Below are 26,570 nucleotides of genomic sequence, written 5' to 3'. Positions count from 1 at the left end.
GCCAAATTAGACCCTCCTTCATTGTTTGGTTTAGGAAAACACATCTACTGTGTTTAAAAAGGAAAGATCGAGTTTCAAGTGTACATAACAACTTGACATTCCTCTGTTGCGTCATTCTCGTCCCTGGACAAAGGAAACGAAGACCCTGGGTACGAGGATGCTGTTGCGTATTCTGTGTTCCGACATACTGCGCATGTTCACTGGTGCCGTCATGTTAGCTTTTGTCCCCAGCCCCCGGGGGGATGGGGCTACTCAAAGACGTTTTGTACGAGGAGGCTCCGCCCCGAGGTCCAACTCTTTTTTCTTTTATATACCATTTTGACAGAAAAGGCACCCCTTTCGTATACCTTTTACTGAAAAAAGGCACCTCTTTCATATACAGAAAAGACATGACATATACCTCAAACAGGAAGTCTTGATGCTATTTTTATGTAGCGTTTAATGAATTTAAATGATATAGCCATAAGTTGTGTCTGTTCGAAATATTTTAATTGAAGGGCCTTTTAAATACCTAAATGACCGATATTCCTACCCTTTCATATACCTAAACTCGTGAAATCCCTACCCTTTATATACCTGAAGCCTTAAAAAGTTACCCCTTTCGGGCGGACCATCCCCGTATAGGCCATTATACCATGTGAAACCCATTTCCATATTAAAGGTAGCTAGGTCTGTTTTTTGGAGCAGAGGTAAAGGATCTGGGACAGGGCAAACTCATTTGGTTTGCTTTCTTTTCTCCGCTGGCTTTTTCAACTGCCGAGTACAAGCGCATGGTAACAACGGTAGCACAGCGGAAATAAGGTAACTATACAACACAGCATCCTAGTAAACGTATGCAACCTGTTTTATTTACTAAATACTTTTCTTTCCTTTTGTTCCTGTTTTTTTTTAAGAAACTCGCAACACACAGAAAATTACCTATATGTATTCGGGCCTACTGTTATAATTCTTTCTGTACAAATTATTTAAGTAATTGACATTCTACAATAATTCATTCTACCTTCAGTGCTCAAAGGTTGGGTTTGTGATATGACTTAACTGCTGTGAAATCCAATTACAGCATTTAACAGCATTCCTTTTGCTCGATGAATGTGTAACGTAATACGGACAAATATTTTCAAGGTTACGCAAGCATAAAAATCCTACACTTTCCTGAAAGTATATCAGAGAAACTCTTACGAATAAATTTAGATTTCGAAAAGGACTGGATAAAGTCAATCCGTTGAAGTAAAATTCTTGATGAATGTTTTGTAATCCATAACTTGTCCTTCTCCTTCAGCTGACATGTCAATAAATTCCTGGAGGTTCATTGTGCTATCTGTAAAACCAAGTGATCCAAACAACTTAGTTCTATATCAGATGGTACCCTGCACATGATAAAAAACTAAAAAAGCTTGATCAGCAAAGGCCTTAGGGTTAAGAATGTAAAATGGGGTACAATCGAGGGGGGGGGGGCAAAAAAAAAAAAAAAAAAAAAAAAAAATCCAAATTAAACAAAAAATAATTTTATCTTCCACTGTCTTGTAATTTAATCGAAAAGCCACCAGAATAAAGTTCCTACTGGTTTATAAAATTTCAAACCAAACACAACTTTTGACTTCAATATTTACAGTCTTTACAATGGAATGGTTCATGTCTGGTTGGCATCTCTATCCCAGGGGGGGGGGGGTACTCCGGGATCAAAGTGACGGGATGATCAAGGAGGCAATAGACCCAAAATCCTATCTCCCAATACCAAAAAAACCGAAAAAACGCTCAAAAAACAGTAATTCCACCGATATTTAAATAAAAAAAACTAACTTCCCAAAAAATCCCGATCGAATTTCAACCCCAAAAAATTCATCCCCTCTGTCCCGGAGTACCCCCCTGGGATCTCTATTAATGCATAAAATTGAAGATAATGTACGCTGTAGGTTACCTGCTGTTCTGATTGGTGAGTATGGAGGAGGCGTTTTAATCCAGTCTCCATCTGGCTTCTTCATGTGTGACCGGTCGGAAGCAAAGGTCCTCAGAAATGTCTCTGCTGGTATCACTCTGAATTTTCTATCAGTTAAACAATGATTTAAGTCTATAAGCTCATGTTTCTTATAAAAACTATATACATGTGAGCCCACATTTAGTTTTTACCAACCTATAGTAATACAATACAAAAAATAGCCTCATCTCATGTGTACAACAAATCGACACCTTTCCTAAATACTATCTTATAATCACCACTTCTTTAACCTAAGTTATATATATTAAATAATTAATGCATCAGTAATATACAATGTAGCAGTACAATCAACTCTCTTCACCTCAGCTTGGTGTCCTGACAACAGTCAAACTGTTATAATAGGCGATTTATTCTTCAGTTAATTTACCTGGGGCTTCACTTGCTGCATTAGTGGGTGTCTGCAAGGCAGGGAATGACTAGGTGTATGTGTCACAAAATACTTATACTGCATTGGATTACCTGTGAAAGTGTTTTTTAAGTTGTCTGTCATTCTGTATTGCCTGTTGAGCATATTGTTCAAATGGACAAGGGAACGGAAGAATGGAATCCAAATCATATATTAAGCACTTGTTATCCACTCGGCGTAGCAGAAGTACATGGTAGTCCTAAAATCAGAAGCTTTAATCATTAGTATCTTAGCCACTGTATTACAAGAGACACTAAATTCACTTGTAACTACTACCAAAATTTCTTGTTCTGCCTTTTCAAACTCTTTAAACATTTTCCTACAGTCATGTAGATACAAATTCAAATTTCTTTTCCTCCTTCAGAATAAATTGCTATGCTTAGCAGAGCTGCAAGTTTAGTATTAAATTAATTAAAAAATTGCCTGAAGATCAGTCAAACTACACAGTCAGATAAACATAGCAACTGACTTATTTTTATGCTTACCCACACAACTGGGGCCAATGCGTCCTTTGCTGATTTTTGCATCCATAAAGGAACCTGGTTTAAACATGAAAAAGTTTTAATGTGCAGAAGTAAAACAAACGTAAAGGTTAAAGGGAACGTGTCATGGATTTTAGCCAAACTTAGGCAAAGGTAATGATCGTCAAATTCCTTTAAATATATAAAATAACCTCTTAAAACAGTGAGGGAATATTTAAATAACACACCAAATGCAAAAGAAGGCACAGCTGGCCAAAAGTGTTGAAAATTGAAACAGATTGCGATATGGGTTTTTGAAACAATGCCATGGTCCGGTGGAACTGTTTTTAAAGTTAATCTTGTCTGCTTGTAACTTTAAGTTATAACACCCAGGAGACACATTTGGCTGCAATGAAGCTATGGTTTTGTCATTTAGAATCAAAGAAAAGAATCTTTGCAAACATTTAGTTTCATGGCGAATATTTGGCAAAATTTAATAACATAAAATTAACTTAGCCGTGACACAGTCCCATTAAGTCTGGGTTCTAGCCTAGAGGTCCATCAGGTTGGAGCTTATCCTGGTTACTGTAGTGTTAAACAATTCTTTTCCTAAAGGAGTTTTTCTTCTCCCAGGGGGGATGCTAGTCTATCTCAGGGTTTACCCAGCATGAAATTAGCCTGTAAATATTTCCATAGGGGCTGAGACAGTGTTTCCAGTAAACGGAGGATCTTAGGTCAAAACCCAACAAGGTCAGCCACCTGATTTGAGAAATTAATAGAAAACACCAAATGACTTGATGGGAACAGTGAAAGTTTGACCTCCAACCTTCATTCCCAGGGTCTCTTTCTCTCCCTGCCCCCCTGCTCTGGGGGGGGGGGGAGAGAGACCCTGGGAATTAGGTTGTTTAACCCCTTGCCTGAAAACCTTAACAAGGACCCTGCTGGGGGTGTATGTCATAACTCAGGAAAAATACCGGTGGGTTTAAAATGCCATTTTTCTAGCTTAAGCTAGTACTGAATATTGTTCTTCAATCAATGTAAATATTTGAATGAATGGTATTGAAAAAAAATTTATTATTCCTACCTGTCTTTTGCCATTAGATATAAACACTGCATAATATTCATTCAGATCTTGCTCTTTTTCATCTCTTATCTGCTCACATAATTTCCAAACATTTTCCTCACTGCAAGAAGAAACAAATAAATGAAATCACTGATGGCACAATATTGTTGTAGGCAGTACTAGTGCTGTGGTCAGTGGATTATTAGGAGTTAAGGTAAACATGATGGAATGCTATCAAATCTAACTCCACATAACACATGATCAGGGCTGTCACTAATTTTTCAAGTAGGTGGGGAAATGAAAAATGTAGCCGGGGACAAGATTTTTCTGTTGTAGGTTGTTGAGGTGGGGGGGGGGGGGGTAGGGTTTAGGAAACAACAGAAATTGTTCCTAATACGAATTTGTTTTTATGCAATTTTTACGCCATGGTAACTTACAACTTTCTCTTTCTCTACACCATTCGACAAGAATCTGACAAGTTTTTGAAAGTTATCGTTTATTATGGGATTTGAAACAGCCTGACTTGTGACTAATGGCATGACAGAAAAGAGAAGTTGAGGAAGTCTGGGAATGAGTGAAAGTAACTCGTGACCAAGACCAAAAAACTTGGCGTCGGGAACGTGTTGGGAACGTCAAACTGTTTTTTTTTGTTTGTTTTTCTTGAACCAAAACCATTGCTTTGAGAAATTCACACAACAAAACTTTCTACACTTAAGTACGGTAGAATACTCAGACAAGGCAATGTTTTGTCATACAAAGTACATGTAATAACGCATACGAGCCCTGTACGACTGATCTGTGTTTATTGACATGTAGCTGATTAAACAGCATTAAAACAGGCAAGAGGAGAACACACATAATGTTGCAAGTTTACAGTTAACTGATCGCCGATTTTATTTGAATGTGTGGAAGTGTTCATAGTTCAACTATGGAAAGTCCATGTGTGACTATTACTGGGCCACATGCGTCTTGTGCAATCTCCTTCATGCATCATCCAGGTCACTTGTCGATTCGAAAGAGAAATGCTGAAGCCCAAATTGTTGTTTCTTCAGTTAAACATAATCTTACCTTAAAGCACTGCCAGAAGATAAGAAGGGATCCAGTTTTGTTCGTTTATCCACTTTTGCCCTCCGTTTTTTCGATGACATTTTGATATTTTCACGCGGAGCCGGAATCTCCGACAACAAGAGAATCCGAATGAAACTAACACGTAAAATCATGCGCTTTCAAAGGAAGATGACATTGTTCAATATTTACACGTTTTCAATCACAGCCTCACATGAAATGTCAATCACTCTCTTTAAAAGGTGAAAAATAATTTGAATTAAAAAACTATTGGTTTGTTTTTTATTCACAATTCTGTTATTTGATGTATTTTTCACTTTACATGTTTTGGTTTTGTATCAAAGTAGCCGGGGCTCAAACTCGTTGTAGCCGGGGAAAATCCCCGGCCCCCGGCCCTTAGTGACAGCCCTGCATGATGGTCATTTGATGTTTAAATCTAACCTTTATTCACTTATTCATTTGTTTTTTCTAGTTTAGACGAAAATAGCTTAAGCTCATGTGTTTTCTGATTTTGACTTTTGTAAACTAGTTGCATGGTTTAATTAATGTGGACTGGGTTATTTAACTCTGTTGGACCAAATCAGAATTTGGAAATGGAAACACTTTGAGAATGGAGGTTTCGATTAACTTGAGGTTTTTTACAATAAAAAAGTAACTTCTGATAAATTGGTGGCTTTAAACTTTGACCTCAAGAACACGTCATAAAAACCTTACAACTAAAGCAAGCTTATATTTAAACCATTATCAAAAAAGTTTAGATTATTTTTACCGACATGTACAGGCATGGGAAAACCCCGCGAAAATGACATTTAAATTTCACAAACAACAAATATAGATCAAACAGACTAAACGAAAATGTTTCGTAAAGATGTTCCATCCAGTAGTTATTTATCCATGATACATCTGTAATAGTAGAGCGTAGAAGCCACAAGATTTATTATCTGCGTTTCTGTATTTTTTGTACAGTTCGAATGACATAAGCTTAAGCTCTAAAAGTAACACGCTTGAAGAAATTGTTTTCTTTTGCTTTAAGTACGACTCATTTCAACACAAAATAACAACAAGTATATCAGCAAGGTGTAAGAAATCTAACTTACCAGTAACAGCTCGTATATACACAGGTAGAAGGTGAGATTTCTCCTTTAACTTCCACTGAAGTTTTTGCCTGCATGGCCTTGAAAACAAAACCAAAAGACAAGTGTGATCTTTCATTCGCCAAAACGAGGCTGTCGCGTACATCCGCTGGATAGGAGTACTGACACCTCAAAACTAATATGGCGGAAGAGAAGACTGTTTTCGTCACTGTTGGAACGACAAGTTTTGACCATTTAATTGAAACAATTTCGAGCAAGGCACTAGTGACGGTAAGCGCCATTTCTCTTTTTTTTTCTCTTATCTTTTCATCTAAACACAGTAACACACTCCAGAGCTACGTTTTGGGATCAGGCAGTTTATTAAGATCCTACACTTACATACAACACGAACGATATGTAAAATCAAAATACAATCTCAGAAATAAACCTACGATAACTAAAGGCCCAACGGCCTTGTACAATTAGAAACAACACTGAAAATTATAAAATTTTAAATTACGGAAAAACTACAATACATAGATAAAATCATAACTGCCATGGAAGTGGGAGGGTGGGGAAGCTAGAATGCTGACTAAAAGTGCTATAATAAGCTAATAATTGCGAATGCTGATGCTGTAATGCTCGGGAGTTAGACTAATAATGAAATAGCTAGATTACTACAAAGTATCAAGTACAAAGTATGTTGCAATATCGCTAAGTGACTTTATACGTAATTGAACATTATTGGCTTGCAGTAGTCTTATGACTTTCATGTATAAAAATTGCTCAATCGATAAAATTAGATTGCTGAACCCAACTGTGAACGTTCGAGTGGTTGTCATGTCTAGATTCATATTAATAGTATTAATATTCAACCTAAACACAGTAACACACTCCAGAGCTACGTTTTGGGATCAGGCAGTTTATTAAGATCCTACACTTACATACAACACGAACGATATGTAAAATCAAAATACAATCTCAGAAATAAACCTACGATAACTAAAGGCCCAAACCCAAAGTGGAAGGTGAATAGGTTAGTAGTGTGAACTAGAATGTGGGAGTATGTGTTAGGTATGAAGTAGGATGGCTTTGCAGAGCATGTTGGCTGAATGCAGGCGCACAGTTAATGGCATAGTTAAATAAATTAAAACGGTATCGGAACGCCAATCGCCCAGAGCTTTTATCAGTTCAATAGGGACGCCTGATTGATAAGCAAAGGAAGCGCCGCCCCTGCGAAACGAATGACCCGCGTAAAGCTTTCGGGTCTACCCCCAGTATGGCAAGGTGGGATCGCAACTTAGAAACAAACGCGCTATAGGTAAACACATGGGGTACTTGGGAACCATTTACCCAGTTAAAAGCTTGAGAACCCTTGGTAGATGCTGGCGCCGTAAACTTGAAGGCATTAGTTATGGCTGTAGTAGGACAGAGCGCAGATCCTGGGATGTAGGGGAGAGGAATATCGACAACCCTTTCCCGAAATTGAATTGTTTTGCTCCACCGGACCGACACAAGGGTACCCCACGAAAATATTTTGAAGTCGGCCTTAATTAGTTGTTTAGACGGGTTAAATTTAGTAGCTGCTGTAGGAAGGAGATGCGATTTACGGAACATGCCATAAAACGCTACTAAACAAATAGCCCAGAATGAGGCATCGTGACTACAGGTTAGATCTAGTAAAGCGTGAAGCTGTATTAGCATGGCTGGGGTGAGAGGTTGCTTTTGGTTAGGAGTTAAGCCCTTAGATCTAGAAATACCAGTTAGCAAGGAATTAAGGGACCAGTTGTTAAGCAGTGGGTTAGGCAGGCCAAACTCCTTGTGCAGTAAGCCGATGATATTGAGATAGCTCCGCACTGATGATGCTTTGACTAAAAGAAGCTAGAATGCTGACTAAAAGTGCTATAATAAGCTAATAATTGCGAATGCTGATGCTGTAATGCTCGGGAGTTAGACTAATAATGAAATAGCTAGATTACTACAAAGTATCAAGTACAAAGTATGTTGCAATATCGCTAAGTGACTTTATACGTAATTGAACATTATTGGCTTGCAGTAGTCTTATGACTTTCATGTATAAAAATTGCTCAATCGATAAAATTAGATTGCTGAACCCAACTGTGAACGTTCGAGTGGTTGTCATGTCTAGATTCATATTAATAGTATTAATATTCAACAATAAAAAATCTCCATTATTTATATTTCTTTTTTTCCACAGCTTTTTGAGAAGTTAGGCTACCGTTGCATTGTTCTGCAAATAGGACGAGGTGTTTATGAGCCGGAGATCATAGATAAAGAAGGTTTCTCTTTGCAGTGCTACAGATATAAAGATTCAATAGCAGAGGATATCCACAGAGCATCGCTTGTCATCAGTCACGCTGGTAATATAATCAGGGGAAAGATTTCCGCACAGCCCCCTACATTAATTATGTATGCAACTATTTCATACTATCACTATACGTAAACAGCAATCATGAAAAGAACGAATCAGTCAGAATATGGTATGCATAATTAATGTAGGGTCCTGTGCGGAAATCTTGCCTAATCAGGTTCCAAACTCAATTTTAATTATTCCAATATGGCTGATGCCTATTGGCCCAATGACGTGTAACATAGATGCCAAGTGTTTTGGTTGGTATGGAGTGAGAAATTGAATTGCCCCGAAGGAGCAATAGTGGGACCCAGAGGACCGAACTTGGCTAAACTGTAGAATACCGGGCCACTAATTTGCATCTCATTGAATTTGAATGGTTCCTTTTATGCTTCGTTCTTAAAGCGTTCAGAGATATGTAAATAAGTGGCCCGGTATTGTAAAATCGCTCTTCGAACTTGTATGGGGGTTTGGGGGTATGCTCTCCCAGGAAATTTGTAAAAATGTAGATGCAGAGAAGCAATTTCCTGCATTCTGGGCAAGCGTTTGTTATTTTTAACCTCTTTCCCACTCGATTAGCGTTCATCTCTGCCAAGTGCAGCTGAAAGTATATCTCTTTATTTAACTTAATAAGACTTTTTCCTCAAGTTTTAGTATTTTTAAAAAAGCGTGATATTTTGTCTGAATGGCGTGATTGCGTGAGATTAGGTAAAAAAGAGTGAGTCTCACGCTTTTGGCGTGAGACTTGACATCTCTGGACTGTAATCTTGATATTGCTGGTTTTGACGTCATGGCGGCCATGCTGATGCTGGTGGACAAGAACAGAGCGTTTTCCTCCCCTAGGAACTATTAAAACTTTTTGTGGTGAAAATTCTGCAAAAAAATTATTGTTTTCCCCACCAACATGGCTGCGTTGTCAAGGTGTTACGAAAACTAAGACCCTCGAAAACTAAGACCTAAGACTCAATAAGACCCCCCAAAACAATAAAAAATAGACGGAATATTAATTTGTTTTTAAAGACGAGTAGACTTGCCGCATAAAAAAGAAACAACGACAACAAAAATACGAATAGATCAATAGGCCTTATTCGTATTCCCCGACGGCCCTGGGGCGAGAGCCTTCTAAACATGAATGCGAGGCTAATGCAGGATACTTTGCTCGAAATTGCAAAGAAACGTATGGAAAATTGCGACTGGGTTGCCGAAAAACCTTAAAAATAATAAACGCTTTGAGGATCTAGAGCTAGGAGGTGATCTGCAGGCTAGAGGGATACCAGTGTCAATCAGAAAAAATTAGAAGATCTGGTAGAACTTACCGAGAAGGCTAACAAATTTTCCTTGAAGTAGTCGAATCGGGGGAGTGCAAGTCAGTCATCGAGTCGCAAGGTAATGACCCCAATCTGTTAATATTTGTTTTGATTGTACATCCGACTTACCAGAGGCAATATACTTAACTTGGAAAGATTTGTATTGCTATTATTTTAAAAAAATAAGAATAAATGTCTGAGAGATGCTGCGTATTGACTACATATTTTGATCGGCATATGGACAAAAACAACTGAACGAAATGGCGCATTAATTATTTACAAATTCGTTTTCTGTTAAATGCTCTCACTGTTTAGTTAAAAGAATAGCTTTTAATTCCACTGCACTGATTTCTTTCACAGTTTGACTGCTATGTTTCTGTGCTGCTGCCAAAACGTCTTGAGAACTAGTAAATTTAATTAATGTTCTCGCACGCCGGTACATGCAAACTGGCTAGAAAGACCTAAAAATCACAAGATCTAAACTTCCAAATTCAATTTGCCCCTAGATCATCGAATGTTCGAATAAAAAATAATTTTCTTATTTCAGTTAAGTGAGAATGTCGATAGTTTAATGATCATTTAATATTCTTTCACGAAAATGGTCTGAAACAGAACTGGATGTTTCAGACTGATTAAAATCTCGCACGCACATCAAGATCGCCAAACTCACTCAATTACAAAGCAATTTACAGATTCGTTTTGAAGCTAACTACACACAATTTTTGATTAAAAGGCTAGATTTTCATTTAGCTCAAGTGATGCTGTTAATCGTTTCACGCTCATTTCATGCTCTTGCAGTGAAAAAAGTTATCACAGCGCTACAGTAGCTATTGTTTAAAAAAATAAACAACTGAGATTGTGTGCGTGATCAAATTATAGCAAGTTCCCTCTTCTGAACCCCTTTCTTAAATAGCAATATAAATATCCTCAAGGAAAGTTTAATCCCTCACTTAAGTCGGATGTACACTGAAAATAAAAATAAGAGATTAGCTGGAAACATAACCTGGTGTTGAAGTTTACTTCGCAAGTACTGCTGACTCGAAACCGTTCCCGACGATTCTGATCAGTGTAAATTTGTTAGCCTTCTCGGTAAGTTCTACCAGATCTTCTAATTTTTTTCTGATTGACACTGGTATCCCTCTAGCCTGCAGATCACCGACTAGCTCTAGATCCTCAAAGCGTTTATAATTTTTAAGGTTTTTCGGCAACTCAGTCGCAATTTTCCATATGTTTCTTTGCAATTTGTGCAAAGTACCCCGCATTAGCCTCGCATTCATGTTCAGAAGGCTCTCGTCCCAGGGCCGTCGGGGAATACGAATAAGGCCTATTCGGTCGACCCCCTTACTGTGTGCCAATCGTATGTGATCATTTTAATGCTTTGGGCTACTTTTATGCACTCCCATGGCCTTATTATTATTATATTATTATTATTATTATAAATAAATCAATTTTTGCTGTTCTTATAAAGTTTGTTTATGCTTGCCCCCAAGTCTTAGTTTTCGTAATTACGAAAACTAAGACCCCGAGGGAGAACAACAGGAAACTTTCTAGTCACAGCGGAAATAATTATATTTGACTTTTTAAGATTCGATTTGAGCATTCTTAACCAGAGAACCAAAATGTTGTCTATTTATGAGCAGAAAGACATTGCTTTATATGATGATTTATGATAAAGAATGTCACACATTAAACAGAGTGAATTCCGAAGGTAGCAAGATTTCTTTAGGCCTTTGGAGTGCATAAAAGTAGCCCAAAGTAGCGTTACAATGATCGCCCATGATCGGTGCACAGTATTAAAGTCGACCGAGTCTAACTATTCATATTTTTGTTGTCGTTTCTTTTTTATGTGGTGCAAGTCTTCTCGTCTTTAAAAACAAATTAATATTGATAAAAGAGCATTTCTTTCCTTCTATTTTCTATTGTTTTGTGGGGATCTTAGTTTTTGTAAATTACGAAAACTTAGATGGGTCTAAGGTCTTAGGTCTTAGTTTTTGAGGGTCTTAGCTTTCTTAACACCCTCCTTGTCACGTGGTTGCAAGCCAAGAATACAATGTAGAAAATACTGATACTGATAGGTGTGTTATAGTTCCACTCTCCTCAGCAGAGGCCTCTTTTGTGTTTTGTATCGGCAGGGAAATGGGGAGAGGTAAAAAGTAAGCATGCTCCCCCTATTTTTCATTTTTTCGTGTTTTCCCCCACTGAAGGAGCCTGTGCAGAGGAGAGAGTTATAGTTATTTTGTTAAATTTCTTACCCTAGCGATTCCTATGGGGTCTTTTTTATGCTGCTTCCAAGGCCTCCATTTACAGAAAAAGAATTAAGATTACGATTGGACCATACCAAAGTATGCCCTTCGTGGGGGGAGGGGTGCAGATAATAAATGTAATTACCCATTCAATCAATCAAAACTTTATTTAACAAGGGTGACACGTAATAGTTTTTCAACTAATAAATTTGTGGCCCTCTTAAAAAACAATAAATAAATCTAATTTAAAATCTAATTTAAAATCTAGTTAAAACCTAATTAAAAATCGAAATGTAAGTTAAAAATTGATTGGTTCATTGATTGGTTGTTAAGAAAAGTGAAGTGAATACCTCATTTTAGACTCATTTACCCATGGATTGTAGAGTAGCTTATAACATAGCTAATATTTACAAGCATTTCAACAATACAACAGTACAACAGAACACCAGGAACTTGGTGCCCTACTCTTTACAATAAATGCGTGGGTTCTTTAATGTCCCTTGCTGGCCACCTGTCCTTATCCAAGATGAAAATATAATAATAATAATTATTGATTATTTTCAATGAAAATCTGTTGACGATTTTATTGCAATTCATTGGCAATTAATAAACAAGGACACATAGTTATAATAATAGTGATAACTAAATAAAAACACTAATCAATCTGAAAATTAAGATTATATTTTCTTTGCTGTTTTAGAAACATGTTATTTCATTTTCTACTGGTAGATACATATCCATTTATGTTAAACTTATTTGATTTGAATTGTTTGCAAGTCAATTGTTTTTGGAGGGGATTAATCATAATCATAGGGTAAAAGTCTAAAACAAAAGCACAAAAAATATTTACAATTTAAGCTTACAATATTAATAGTCCTTACAATACCTACAATAATTTACAACACATTTATCACCTTACTTTTTTGCTATTTTTATTCTGACAATCACTATACTTTGCTTATGATAATCCATTACATTAATAATTATTATTATTTATCTGTTTTATTTCAACACGTCTTTGTTTTTACTTACAAATATATGGTACTTGTTTACAGGACTGCACAATCATAGATGGTGTATAATGCTTATATAATTCCATTAACTTGTTAAATTTGTTGACAATTTTTCAGGGGCTGGCAGTGTATTAGAGACATTGCAAGCTGGCAGACCACTAATTGTTGTAATCAATGAACTTTTGATGGACAATCACCAGATTGAGTTGGCGAGTCAGTTGGCTGAGGACGGCCATTTGTATTATGCTACTTGCAGGTGTGGCCAGTTTTCTTCTTAATAGATTGTGTTCACTTGGCCAACACTAGATTCCATCCACCAAAACCCCCTTGAACAAGGGGAATTACCTATCATTAAAACTGAGGATGAGCAAATTCCATAATATTGTCAAAAAACTTCCATTCCCAAGAAATATCACAGAATATCAGCTCCTCATTGGTGTATAAAATACACCTGTCAAGCGGACAGGTTTCAGTTTGCCACCAAATTCTCAAAATTTACATTTATGTTAATGCATTATATTCACTGCAATGGAAATTTAATTTGACATAAACACAATCTTGAGCTTAACTGATATTAGACAATTGCTCAAAGACCTTTCAAATATCTTAAGTAATTTATTGTTTACAAAAGTTGTCCTTGAACAGGTCAGCATATACAGTATAACCAGAGAGAATTTCCACTGGATGAATTGGGGGAACTGAGGGTTTTAACAGTAATTATTAGTCAGAGTTCATGAGTGAGATTTTGTCACTGCCCTTTTATCCACAGCACACTAGAGGCAACATTAAGAGAAAGAAATCTGTCAGAACTGAAACCTTTTCCTCCTGGAAAACCTGAACTTTTTTCCTCATTCTTGGACAAGGAAATGGGATTCAGTCATTCATAGGAAGGAACTCAGTAGCGAAGAGGAAACATTTGTATGGAAAACTGATGAGTGAAGTGAATGATTGAAGTGGAAAGACTCAAGTGTATAATGAACGAAGTTCATTGGATCTTCTGGTGGGCTTGGAAAATATGCACATATAATGCGAACCTTATCCAGAGCCTTTACAATCAATAGTCTTGAAAAATATAACTAGCTAATATTCCACATCTCAGGGTTCTGGTAATGCATTGGACCAAAGTAGTTTGAAACTCCTTCACTAAAGACTTCTTGCCTAGTACATTGTAAAATAAAACTTTATTAAACCGCCATGCTTGAGTAATGGACAAGTGGCCCCTTACAGAATTCCACCAGAAATTAAAATAGGGTTTTGGTGGAACTTCAGTGTATCGAGTAATCATGACATTATTAAAAAAGTGAGGTGTAAGTACATGTAAATACTAGGGAGAACTACAGTTACAGTTAATAAAGTGAATGAAAAACAGAAACCACTGAACCGAGTCAATAAGAGTCCCTTTTCATGAAAGCACCCTCCTTTACATGCGTTTTAGAAAATAAACAGCCCGTCTGTAATTTTCTTATCTTGAGGGAGTTAGGTTGAAATTGGGACGGAAGTTCTGTTCCTTTCTCCTGTCTCCCCTCCCATTGACTTTTGGTTTACTTGCTATTTATAAATTGTTTATCTTTGTTAACTATTTCTCGTCGTTGTAACTGTAGTGGCGAGTGCTTTAAGACTAAAGTAAACTAATTTTAATAAGTGCCCGTATACCAATAAAGCGCTTTATTGCGTAAGCGCCCCTACTTACTTTGATTACAGCGCCAACAGAGTACACTGAGGTCAACTGCTGTTCATCTTCCTTCTGAACTTGTCACATCATTCATTACACATAACTTGTTTTCTTGTTATTTGTCATGTGAGGGCACCGTTCCTTCTAAAGAAGGTATCCGGACGTTTGGTACCCACGCACCGTCCCTAATAAGCGCCCTGTCTCCCTCCGATAAGTGCCCTCCCTTATGCTTCCAAAATAAAAGATATAGTTAGAAATAGAAAAAAAATGTCAATGACGGTAGTTTGAGTGCTCCACATCGCCTCGTTATTTTCCGCGCTGCATGGAAATTTGTACGCGTGTAGTTTGAAATTCACTGCATGTTCGGTGACTAAACTGATGAGGAAATAAGGTGCCTTTTCTGAAGAAGTGAAAATGTTTTCACTGAAATACTTGCAGTTAAGAGTTTTATGAGACCATACAGAGTCATCGAGTGCAGTGACGCATTTTGCTGAATATTTTTAGGTTACATGGCCCCTCAGCAGTAACTGCTGTTCTTCATTAAAGTAATTTGTACCTTGTACAGTTCGTCAGTTTTATTAACCAGGGGCGGATCCAGGGGGGGGTGGATTGGGTGGCTAGCCACCCCCCTTGATCGACCAGAAAAATGAAAATAAGAATAAGAAAATAAGGACAATGTCCATCCACCTCTCATAGTCAGGCGGCCGTTCAAAGTTAAGGACGGCCATTTTTCCATAATAGGAGATTTTCGACAGCCTGTTTTTCGACTTTCTGGCTTAATGTAACAAAACAGTGTGTATAATTTTGAAAAAATAGATTCCTTTTAGCTTTCAAGAATTGTTTTAGCCTTGCTAGAATGATTTTCGTCTTCATTTACGTCTTTTTTTAGCGAGTTTTCTTACCGTTTTTTCGCATCGAAGCGATTTCACAAGCAAGCAAAGTCGCCAAAGTTGTCCCAAGGCCACTTTGTCAAGAGCTAAAAATTTCTACGCACGTGGGTGAGCAAAACAACGCATATCTGTTCTTTCCTGTAAGTTCGTGGCCTGTCAAATTTCAATCACTGTTCATTTCATAACTGAAAACTATACTTTTTCTCCGAAATATAACTCAAGGTAAGTTGAGGAAAGAATATTTTGCCAAATTATCAAGGAAAAACAGTGTTTTAATATAAAGCTGCTCAGAATCGCGGAAATCACGTCTAAGAGGCTTCAACTTTTCAAAATTTTCTGCGGGGGGCGTGCCCCCAGACCCCCCTAGGGGGATGGAGCCTATGGCTCCATGAAATATGGTCCTCAGACCCAAAATAATTTGCGCTCCCATTTTCAAAAAACTGGCTAAAAGCCTGAAACCCCCTCCCTCATAAACAAATTGGGGCTTAAACAATATAGTAAACAAAAAATATTGGTAAACAGCCACCCCCCTTTGAAAAATCCTGGATCCGCCCCTGTTAACTGACTAGGAAGATTCTAAATTAAATGTGGAACTGAAGCAAATTAAAAATGATCCAAAAAAGAACGACTTGGAGGACCTCAAAGTGTTAAATGTTTTATATTTCATAATGGATTTACTAGCTCTCAAAGTTGCTCTCATTTCGTTTTGTAACTTAGATTTAACTGCTTCGACTGCTCAAGTCAATTAAAGAAGATGAGCTTTGCGGCAAAGCACCTCTACGCGATGTGACGTTTAAACTAACCGTGTTTTGCGTACTTCGATTACTGATATTTTTTGAAGAGCCCAGACACAGATTTAGCACCATGCAAGAACAATACCAAATTTTAATTAACAGACTCTCACTAAAAGGTGATTGACCCGTGTGAGTGGCTTTTTGTGGGCCGATAATATTAGATAAAGTAAACTTAATATCTATTGAATAAAATACTTTATTAAAGTGTCTGAAGTATTTAGCTTAAAAAAACTAATTGTGGACACTATTTACATTATTATATATCTAAGCTATTTAAAGTTAAAATATTTACACTTAAATTCTAAAAAGAAGAAAAACTGAAGAATCGTACTACATACATTAATAAATAAATCAATAAATTACAATAGAATATAAAATTTTATCATAAAAGTAGGTGAAAGATAAAAATTGCAGTTAAGAGTTAAAAATTAAAAATTTAAAAATGTATATCGGCTAGCTGCATATGTCACATTGAGTTGTCATCCCATTAAAAGTTCCTATTAGCACAATGTCACTCATTTGCGAAGATTCAATTTCGTTTTCAACTTAAAATTGTTGACCAGAAGAATTTTTTTCTGTAGAAAGAAACGATGATTTTAATTTTTTTCGGATCACGATCTGAAACATTTTTCTTCTTGTGAAAGTAAAATCACTTTTAGTTGGGATTTCCTTCCGTGTGAGTCTGGAAACAATAAATTGTTAAATTAAATCGGGATTACTGAAGCTCAAGGCTTTGTTTTTATGTGCTGATGATTCATGAGACAATTTTTATGGGTAAAAATGTTAAAGTGATTGAACTTACCGACTGAAATGAAGAGTGATATAACAAAAACTAACGCTAAGGTTTGTCGCTTGTCCATTGCAAATACTATTCTGAACTGAGTTCACGCTTTGTTCCACGGCAGTCCAAACAACTTGCAGTCTTCCCAGGCGCTACTGATAACAACAGCGTTATTGGTAGATTTTATTGCCAGCGAGGGAGGGTTTTTTCAATAAAGTACAAATGTGAGAATGGATTTTAAGAATTAAAAAAAATTGTTGTTGATTTAATGGTGGGATATGGTTGCGAAAAGTTTGTGAGAACAAAATTAACCTCTCCAGATGATATGACCACGTGCATTGTTCACACACGGACAAATCTTACGTTTATTAAATTCTGCAATTTCTAGGTGGTTTAATTCACGATCGGCTGGCGTTTAAGATCAGACATGATCTAAATTCAATCATTTTACGTTTCATCAAATCTGCATGCTCAGTAAAACGTCAACTTTTATCAGAATTGTTTCATTATGGGCGATTTTAATTTTGCTTAGTTCTAGTAAGTTTCAAACTTCCCACTGTCTAAAGTGAGTGCAATCCTGTGCGTTCCTTTTAAAAACCACTATTATTAATGATTCAAGGCAGAATGATCATTTCTAAGTAGAATGACTAGGAGTAGATTTGTAATGAAATGTCCAAACTCTTCAACCCTGGGTGCCAGAGGGTTTTTTCGGCGAAGCTATCTTCTGTGAGCGGCGAAGCCTTGATCGTGGCGAGCGAAAAAAAACTCTGGCAGCCAGAGTAAGATGAATCTGTTTCAGCCTGGAGATTCCACTCTTCAGTAACAAAACAAATCCCGCTCAATTCAATCAAATTGTGTTAAATGATTATATAAGAGTGTTATCTTGTGGTCGAAACAGTTTTAACCTGAAAAAAATGTGACCTACAACATATATACTCATTGAAATAACATCAACAGGAAGTTTACTTTACACTTTTTAAAAGTGAAACGATCTGACTGTAATTCCGTGGAACGATGTCACAGTACTCTGCTTGTAATAAGCACCATCCTCAGCACTATTGCCGAGTAAAAGCCCCAAAAAATTCCGCGTCAGAATAATGAATATATTATAGTCAATCTGCTATTTCTTATTGTAGTCAACATTGTTATTACTTTAATAGCGCTATTACTGAAGCCATTTGTGTAGTAGCCATCGTTTTTGCAATAGTCGCGCGCGCCATATCATAAGTTATGGTTCTGCAAAGGCAATGGGAAGTGGGAATGAACTCATTACACATTTAACCTTCCTTTAGTTTGGTTTATTCTTTTGACGCAGTTACAACTCTGGGAATTGTTATCATTCCCTACATTTCATCGATTCTTATGGCTAAGTTTAATAAAGAGCTGCATGGCAAGGAAATGGATCTCAATCGTGCAAATAACCCAAAACCAAGACCGCGCATGAAAACATCATAATAACACTGACTTGGACTGCTGTTCCCGAGTTGCAGTTGTCGCCAGTGCAGCACTCGAAATGACACTTGAGGTTTTTGACGCCAGAATCCTTCACATTTTTACAGGTTAGATTCTCGTCATCTGAGCATTGCGCGGCAGTAGTGCATCCTTTGCCATACGTCTTAACCAGTTGTGAGTTGACGTTATAGGAAATTTCTCCTTTGTAGCAGCGGTCAAACCCAGACGAGCAATCCACTTGTTCATGTTGAACGCATTCATCAAAGGACTCCGAGCTGGCACAGTTGTGACATCTCAGGCCATGAGCTGTGTGTAGATTAAATAAAACCAAGTTCATTCGTCAGAACGCAATGAAATCATTACGCTCATTTAAGAACCTATTTTCCCTTTCAAAAGAACTTTGAGGGTGAAATAGAACCAGATTTTAAGAATAGGGTAAAAAACTGTTCACGCTCCACGTTGATAGATAGATCATTCTCGGACTGAACGTGCTAGACATAAAATTTAATTTCCAAGCCACTTTTCAGTGCATGCCTGCGCCATATAAGAAGATACAATAATTACTCATTCCTTTTCGGTTGACCTGTGAGAATTTATAACAAACTGAACAATTTGATAAGTGCTCTGGTCGTATCACAACTTTTTCGCTGAATAACTCCAGGGTTTTACTGAATATTTTTAGGTTACATGGCTCCTCAGCAGTAACTGCTGTTCTTCATTAAAGTAATTTGTACCTTGAACAGTTCGCCAGTTTTATTAACTGACTAGGAAGATTCTAAATTAAATGTGGAACTGAAGCGAATTAAAAATGATCCAAAAAAGAACGACTTGGAGGACCTCAAAATGTTAAATGTTTTATATTTCATAATGGATTTACTAGCTCTCAAAGTTGCTCTCATTTCGTTTTCTAACTTAGATTTAACTGCTTCGACTGCTCAAGTCAATTAAAGAAGATGAGCTTTAATAATAATAATAATAATAATAATAATAATAATAATAATAATAATAATAATAAAACTTTATTTAAACTCGAATTTAGAGTAGCTTAACAAGCTAATATTTCCGAGAACGAAATAGATAACAACAAATTAAAATAAAAATTACTATTTACATATTTAAAATTGACTTATATTAACTAATTGCATTGGCTTTGCATATGTGCCTTTTAAAGTCAGATAAGTTACATAGCCTTTTAAAGTTAGGTAGAGAGTTCCATTCTTTTGTTGCCAGATAAGTAAAGGAGTGGAGACCAAAAGTTGTAGTTCTAGGTTTGGGCATTTCCAGTATATAGTTTCCTCGCAGGTTGTATGAAGTAGAACGGAACGAGAACATGTTTCTCATATAGGCTGGATAGTCATTGAAAAATAGACTTTTGTACAAGATAGTAAGGAATTTACAGATGCGTTGATCATGAAGTTGGAGACAGTTTATCCTGTCTAGCAGCACATTATAAGGCGATTCAAAATCACTTAAAATGAATCTCAGAATCCTTTTGTTAAGAGCTTCTATTTTGTCCCTGTTGTTTGCACTGCAAAAGTGCCAGACTGTTGAGCAATAATCAAAATGAGGGAGTATGTACGCCTTATATAGTTTTACTAAAATGTCTCTGGAAATAAGGTTTCTGAACCTAAGCAATACATTAAACTGGTTGTTGACTTTTTTGCAAATAAGAGTTACGTAATTGTGAAAATTTAAATTTTTATCAATGTTCATTCCTAAAATGTCGATTGAGTCCTTTGTAGGAAACGAGAAGGTGTGTTCCGATTCTCCCAGGATCAAAGCCTGATGTTTGCTATCATTAGCCAACATTCCATTTTGCCGGTACCACCGGTTTGCTGTCTCGACTGCGTTACGCATGCGCCCATCTAGCGCAACTGGATCACTGTCCGATGAATATATTTGGTGATCGTCTGCATAAGCATTTAACTTAACATCCCCGCAAAACAAGAACATGTCATTTATTAAAATATTGAGAAGCATAGGACCGAGGACGCTTCCCTGAGGCACGCCTCGTCTTGCATGTAGCCACCCTGAAAAAGTATCCCCTATCTTGACCCTCTGTTTCCTTGAGGAAAGGTAGTCCTTAAGCAGGGAACAGCTTGCTTGGTCCAATCCGTACGCTTTGAGCTTCGCAAGAAGAAGAGAGTGTTGGATTACATCAAACGCCTTAAGCTTAGGGTTTAGGGTTAGGGTTAGGGTTAGGGTGCTTTGCGGCAAAGCACCTCTACGCGATGTGACGTTTAAACTAACCGTGTTTTGCGTACTTCGATTACTGATATTTTTTGAAGAGCCCAGACACAGATTTAGCACCATGCAAGAACAATATCAAATTTTAATTAACAGACTCTCACTTAAAGGTGATTGACCCGTGTGAGTGGCCTTTTGTGGGTCGATAATATTAGATAAAGTAAACTTAATATTTATTCGAAGTTAGACAACTAAGGCAAGCTTATTATTCAGTTGTCATCCCATTAAAAGTTCCTATTAGCACAATGTTACTCATTTGCAAAGATTCAATTTCGTTTTCAACTTAAAATTGTTCGACCAGAAGAATTTTTTCTGTAGAAAGAAACGATGATTTTAATTTTTTCGGATCACGATCTGAAACATTTTTCTTCTTGTGAAAGTAAAATCACTTTTAGTTGGGATTTCCTTCCGCGTGAGTCTGGAAACAATAAATTGTTAAATTAAATCGCCGGGGATTACTGAAGCTCAAGGCTTTGTTTTTATGTGCTGATGATTCATGAGAAAATTTTTATGGGTAAAAATGTTAAAGTGATTGAACTTACCGACTGAAATGAAGAGTGATATAACAAAAACTAACGCTAAGGTTTGTCGCTTGTCCATTGCAAATACTCTTCTGAACTGAGTTCAAGCTTTGTTCCGCGGCAGTCCAAACTACTTGCAGTCTTTCCAGGCGCTACTGATAACAACAGTGTTATTGGTAGATTTTATTGCCAGCGAGGGAGGGTTTTTTCAATAAAGTACAAATGTGAGAATGGATTTTAAGAATTAAAAAAAATTGTTGTTGATTTAATGGTGGGATATGGTTGCGAAAAGTTTGTGAGAACAAAATTAACCTCTCCAGATGATATGACCACGTGCATTGTTCACACACGGACAAATCTTACGTTTATTAAATTCTGCAATTTCTAGGTGGTTTAATTCACGATCGGCTGGCGTTTAAGATCAGACATGATCTAAATTCAATCATTTTACGTTTCATCAAATCTGCATGCTCAGTAAAACGTCAACTTTTATCAGAATTGTTTCATTATGGACGATTTTAATTTTGCTTAGTTCTAGTAAGTTTCAAACTTTCCACTGTCTAAAGTGAGTGCAATCCTGTGCGTTCCTTTTAAAAACCACTTTAATGATTCAAGGCAGAATGATCATTTCTAAGTAGAATAACTAGGAGTAGATTTGTAATGAAATGTCCAAACTTTTATTGGAATTTCACTGTTTGAAAGGAAGTTTAGAAAAAAAAATTACAATTTTTCTTTCACCTTGGAATACCTTAGAACATCGAAAAAAAATAAAAAAAAATAATGTATCTGCTTATCTAGACTCTATGATAGATAGGTGTATATTCTGTAACTCATAGTTACAATATCAAATCGTTTAGCAAGAAAGGTCTTGCCAGCGCTACATCTAAACAACGCCACGCTGAACAAACAATTTATAAAGTTCTTTTTCTAAAGCTTCGTTAGTTCCTTTCAATCCTTCAACAACTTTATATGCCCAATGGAAGTATTCAACAACTCTTTCTTCAGTCCAGCCTTCTGGTGTAACACGATTAAGATCTCTCAGGTTGTAAATTTTATCCCCAAGTTTTACAAGCTTGGCTTTGTGACTAAAATTAAATTAAAAAGCAAGAAAAAGTTGATTAATAAACTGTAATTAGTACTAAATCCTAACACAGTATATTAAAGCTGTTGCCAGTTAAGGTTTGTGTGCCAAGAGCTATGTCTTGTGTCTTCGGAAGCTGATTGAAATGAGAACAAGGCTTGACCAGAGCTGAAACTTTCGCTCTTGTTTAAACACCAACACGTGCTATCAATGCTCTTGTCCACTCTCGTCAAATCTCCCCCCCCCCTCCAAAAAAAAAAAAAAAATTCAGTCAATCAAACAAACTTACTGTCATGCAGATATTGTTATGGGAGATTAGTCTTGGTTCATTTGACTGCATATGCTTATCATAGCCAATGAATTGACAACACTCCTATGTAGTAAGGTGTCTAAAGATACCATGTATCCAAAGTTAAGTGTCTAAAGTTATCATGGAATGACAACTTTAAGTGTGTGACTAGCCTACTTTTAGGTTTACCCTGGAAAAAATGTGGGGGGGGGGGGGTGTTGTACACCAGGGAAGGGGGATAGATCAAAGACAAAAGTGACAGGCAGGTGGAAGAGACTATTATTATTTTGAGTATGAAATTAACAATATTTTCAGTATTAGTTTTAGGGATGGCATAAATTAAACTGGATTAGGGTCCCTGTCTATTTGTTCTTTGTTATACCCAGAAGGGGCCCAACCCTGTTCATTGTATAAACTAGCAACAAACAATACATGTAACATTGCCCACATTTGACAGCCATACCCCTACTAACCTGCACGTTTTTGCATGAACGATCTGAAGTCTTTTTCGTTCCAGTTTCGGTAGCCTTTTATCGTCAGTCACTTCATTCACAATATGCCGCACTTCTTTTCCAAATCTGGATTCCACTTCATCAAGTGTGGTATTTGTGTCTTCAACAGTATCATGAAGAATGGCTGCCTTTATTCACAAACCATGTGTTTAAAGAAACAATGTTACCAGTTAATTTTAAAACATCGTCTTTTGAGAAAGGCCACATAATATTTATTCATACAATATGGACTTATAACAATGGCCGTGACATCTCATTTTTAATCATGTTTATTGCACACACCTAGAAAAACAGGAGTTATTAATTTTATGATCTAAATCTAGCTCCCTTGACTTTTTCTTCTTTTTCTGTTGGTTCTGATTTCTACAAAGCTTGAAAACAAGGACAATGTTTAGTACATGCAGCTTATTGAGTTTTTGTTTTCTTTGAAAAGAAACCCTGATGATGACTTTTACATCGAGAACATTCGGTTTTTATTTGTATATATTATAGCCTTTTAACTTTTATTAAACAAATTGTGCTTTCTCTGTAAAAGTAGAAACGGTAATAATAAAGACTTCTAAGTTATTTTGCCTTATCTAGGCACCAAAAAATAGTTGTAAACAAAGTTTAGTTTTAAAATACATGTGTAGTCAAGAAATATTGACAAGAAGTCTTACAGTGGAGTGTAAACAATAATAATAATAATAATAATTTATTGCTTATTCGGCGCAAATTAACTTATGGATATGATCCAATGGGCCTTACATCAAACAAATGGAAATGCTAGATGCCAATGTTGCAAAAGCTAACTACTGCTGTAAAATGCAATCAAGCTCAAGTAGCTTGAGGTAAATCTACAGTGTACCAGTAATACAGTCAACTCTCGCCTTGCGGACACCCCGCTATTGCGGACACTCGCTATTACGGACAAAATCCAGATCCCCGGCGACAGAGGTTTGACTGAAAATGACTCCCGCTATTATGGACTCTTGCTATAACGGTCACTAAACGACGCCCCGAGCGTGTCCGCTATAACGAGAGTTGACTGTATGCCTAGACTTGATGAAGTAAATTTACTGTGCTATACCCAATAAATGCTTGTGACCAATGAAATGCTAAAACTAGTTAAGGTGGCTTAGTACAGTTTTGAGAGGGAAAATCAGTCCAACTTTTATCTCTCTTGTACAATCGCCAGAAATGTTTTATCCTTTTCGTATTACTGTTTGTTACATCCTATAACCATCATATGCGACATTTGGGAAATAAAAATGCTAATAAACAGCTAAAATAAACGGCCGAGTGCTTCAGAGGGGACTGGCACTAGTAGGTGAAATGGCGTTTATCTTGAAATCTACCCGTATGACCCTACCTCAAAATTTCAGAAATTAGAAATTGGCTTTGATAAAACATTCATGCAAAATAATATAAAAATCTGTAAGACAGTTTTTTCGCAAAATTGGAAAATGTGATATTTTGCCGATTTTAAAAATAGCTCAAAATCTGTCTTACAGATTTTTTCAAAATTTTGGCTGTGGACGTGGTTCACCCCTTACATTTAATTGTGAAAGTTTCATAATAGGTTGTACGGTAGGTTTTCGAGAAAATTTGGATCAAAATCTGGCTTTTACGACCTCCAAAGCGAATCAAATTGCGCGTGCGAGCGCGCGCTAAAATGACGCCATGCGTCGCGAGCGATAATGAAAGACAGAATTAGAACTTCTCTGTCGGCTGTTTATCCACCTTTTTCGTCGTATTGTTTTGCACCCCAGCTTTCAAGACCTATCTGAAAGAATTTTGAAGTTTTCTTTTGTAGACAAATTTGGTAAAGCGCGGTAAAACAAATGAAACTCTTTTTCATTTCTGTTTAGAGTTGCTAGCGCCATTTTAGCCCGCGCGAGCAATACCGGTATTCGGTAATGACGTCAAGCAGAAAATCGTAGCGCGCGCTTGTGAACCACGTAAAAACTGTATTCGGCCACCTTAAGATGTTGCAAGACGAACAGCACTGATGCAATAAGCATTGTGTACAAAAGAACTACAAGCATGCTGTACTATTCCTACATCCCACATGGCTGTGCTGCTCACAATTTAGAACTGCATCAGCCAGCCAAAATTATCTGACAAATTACTGACTGATGCCTCCCAACAAATGGCATGCAAGCCAAAAATATACTGATATATAATGCAGGGCCAACATAAAAGGCTGTTTCCTTTGCTATCATTTGTAGGTGCTATTGTGGATCCTCACAGTGTTTTTATTTTGAGCTGTTAGTGGTGTTGGTGGTGGTGGCAGCAGTGTGGAAGAGGCATTGCTCACTTAGCTCATTAACCTTTCCAGAGACCTTGAAACTAATCTTCATCAGTACTTTAAAGGATAAAGCAGCCTATGTAAACAAGAATGACTCGCTTGACTTGCGTGAGCCATGCGAACCATGTGAGCCAGAAATCCCTTATCCAAAAGTAAAGACTAACCACAAGCTACCTAAGCTAACTGTAGGCCTGACTGATTTGACAGGAAAAATCTGACTAACAACGGAATTCTGTTGTCGCATAAACCGGTCTAGCCGGCCAGTTCTAACAAATGAAAAGGGCCCTTAGTAGACCTGCATTTTGTACCCGGTCTGCAGTCTGCATTTGTACTGACCTCCCATAAATAACATTCTCAGGCTTTTGGCTCGGAAAACGTTCGACGCAAGTACCACACTTAAATCAGCCGTCGCTAGTTGACCAATTGAGTTACTGAGGTTTGGCACATGAGTCGACCGGCGTTTTGAAGAGGCCTTGAATTATTTAAGCTTAATAGTCTTTAATTACCTGCAGCACATCCGTGTCATGCACACCTCCCTCTTTCCACAGGACATAAGCTACTCCGATTGGATGATTAATGTACGGTGTTTTCTCGGGGTCTTTTCGTCGTTGATCTTTATGTTTTATGGCAGCAAAATGAACTGCTTCAAGGATTCGACCAATAATTTCTTTGTTGTCCGCCATCTTGGATTGTTACTTCCCAGGCTCTCTTCGGACAAGAGATGATGTCTGTATTTGCACTGTATCTGACTGTGGATTGCACTTTCGTAAAAAGTCACCTCAAAACAGGGACGGCGGAGCAGTTTTCCAGGTGGGGGGGCTGACTAGTGACTTTAAGTGGGGGGGCTTAAGAGGCTCTTCTCTTAATAAGTCTTTATTTTTTCGGAAAAAGTGGGGGGGCTAAAGCTCCCCCCAGCCCCCCGGCTCCGCCGTCCCTGCAAAATCCGTGAAAGACGGACGTATATGAACGGTTCTTATTCTGAACAGGATAGAGATAGAGAAGTCCAAAACTACCCCAAAACTGATACAGTTTGTATTATATTT

The 26,570-nt window shown here is 37.2% G+C and overlaps 4 protein-coding genes across 5 annotated transcripts in view; 2 read left to right on the top strand and 2 right to left on the bottom strand.

Annotated features, from left to right (window-relative positions):
• Positions 1 to 26,570, top strand: part of LOC144644938 (uncharacterized) — a 95,667-nt gene that overhangs the window by 59,264 nt on the left and 9,833 nt on the right. The gene's annotated exons all lie outside the window — the stretch shown is intronic.
• LOC144644939 (protein N-terminal glutamine amidohydrolase-like) lies at positions 827 to 6,184 on the bottom strand. Its single transcript, XM_078504517.1, has 6 exons — positions 6,089 to 6,184; positions 3,948 to 4,047; positions 2,888 to 2,941; positions 2,456 to 2,601; positions 1,919 to 2,043; positions 827 to 1,318 (listed from the first exon to the last, which is right to left on the bottom strand). Exons 1-6 carry the CDS (start codon positions 6,160 to 6,162, stop codon positions 1,215 to 1,217), a joined length of 603 nt encoding a protein of 200 aa, XP_078360643.1. The 5' UTR covers positions 6,163 to 6,184; the 3' UTR covers positions 827 to 1,214.
• Positions 6,092 to 14,707, top strand: LOC144644941 (UDP-N-acetylglucosamine transferase subunit ALG13-like). Of its 2 annotated transcripts, none has more exons than XM_078504520.1 (4): positions 6,092 to 6,355; positions 8,283 to 8,331; positions 13,116 to 13,254; positions 13,768 to 14,707. In XM_078504520.1, the coding sequence occupies exons 1-4, from the start codon at positions 6,266 to 6,268 to the stop codon at positions 13,883 to 13,885; spliced, it is 396 nt and encodes a 131-aa protein (XP_078360646.1). In that variant the 5' UTR covers positions 6,092 to 6,265; the 3' UTR covers positions 13,886 to 14,707. The 2 variants fall into 2 exon arrangements, with proteins under 2 accessions (XP_078360646.1, XP_078360645.1); XM_078504519.1 differs by having other exon boundaries at positions 6,106 to 6,355; positions 8,283 to 8,445; positions 13,768 to 14,687.
• On the bottom strand, positions 21,642 to 26,251 carry LOC144644940 (guanosine-3',5'-bis(diphosphate) 3'-pyrophosphohydrolase MESH1-like). The gene is made up of 3 exons (XM_078504518.1): positions 26,034 to 26,251; positions 23,199 to 23,365; positions 21,642 to 22,440 (listed from the first exon to the last, which is right to left on the bottom strand). The coding sequence occupies exons 1-3, from the start codon at positions 26,208 to 26,210 to the stop codon at positions 22,239 to 22,241; spliced, it is 546 nt and encodes a 181-aa protein (XP_078360644.1). The 5' UTR covers positions 26,211 to 26,251; the 3' UTR covers positions 21,642 to 22,238.

This window comes from Oculina patagonica, chromosome 2 (assembly GCF_052425735.1).
Source record: "Oculina patagonica isolate OP01 chromosome 2, crgOcupat, whole genome shotgun sequence".
In the NCBI taxonomy this organism is placed as follows: Eukaryota; Metazoa; Cnidaria; class Anthozoa; order Scleractinia; family Oculinidae; genus Oculina; species Oculina patagonica.
This window is presented reverse-complemented; position numbering and strand designations above follow the sequence as displayed.

What these genes read in the sequence shown, in the direction of transcription:
- LOC144644941 (XM_078504519.1), top strand. Translation starts at nt 6,266, where the DNA reads ATGGCGGAAGAGAAGACTGTTTTCGTCACTGTTGGAACGACAAGTTTT. An exon ending in CGAGCAAGGCACTAGTGACG is followed by an intron (nt 6,356 to 8,282) that starts GTAAGCGCCATT and finishes TTTTTTCCACAG; the next exon opens with CTTTTTGAGAAGTTAGGCTA. An exon ending in TTGTATTATGCTACTTGCAG is followed by an intron (nt 13,255 to 13,767) that starts GTGTGGCCAGTT and finishes TTTTATCCACAG; the next exon opens with CACACTAGAGGCAACATTAA.
- LOC144644940 (XM_078504518.1), bottom strand. Translation starts at nt 26,210, where the DNA reads ATGGCGGACAACAAAGAAATTATTGGTCGAATCCTTGAAGCAGTTCAT. An exon ending in ATGACACGGATGTGCTGCAG is followed by an intron (nt 23,366 to 26,033) that starts GTAATTAAAGAC and finishes TTGTGAATAAAG; the next exon opens with GCAGCCATTCTTCATGATAC. An exon ending in GTTCATGCAAAAACGTGCAG is followed by an intron (nt 22,441 to 23,198) that starts GTTAGTAGGGGT and finishes ATTTAATTTTAG; the next exon opens with TCACAAAGCCAAGCTTGTAA.
- LOC144644939 (XM_078504517.1), bottom strand. Translation starts at nt 6,162, where the DNA reads ATGCAGGCAAAAACTTCAGTGGAAGTTAAAGGAGAAATCTCACCTTCT. An exon ending in CATTGGCCCCAGTTGTGTGG is followed by an intron (nt 2,602 to 2,887) that starts GTAAGCATAAAA and finishes TTCTGATTTTAG; the next exon opens with GACTACCATGTACTTCTGCT. An exon ending in CTTAAAAAACACTTTCACAG is followed by an intron (nt 2,044 to 2,455) that starts GTAATCCAATGC and finishes TTTAACTGATAG; the next exon opens with AAAATTCAGAGTGATACCAG.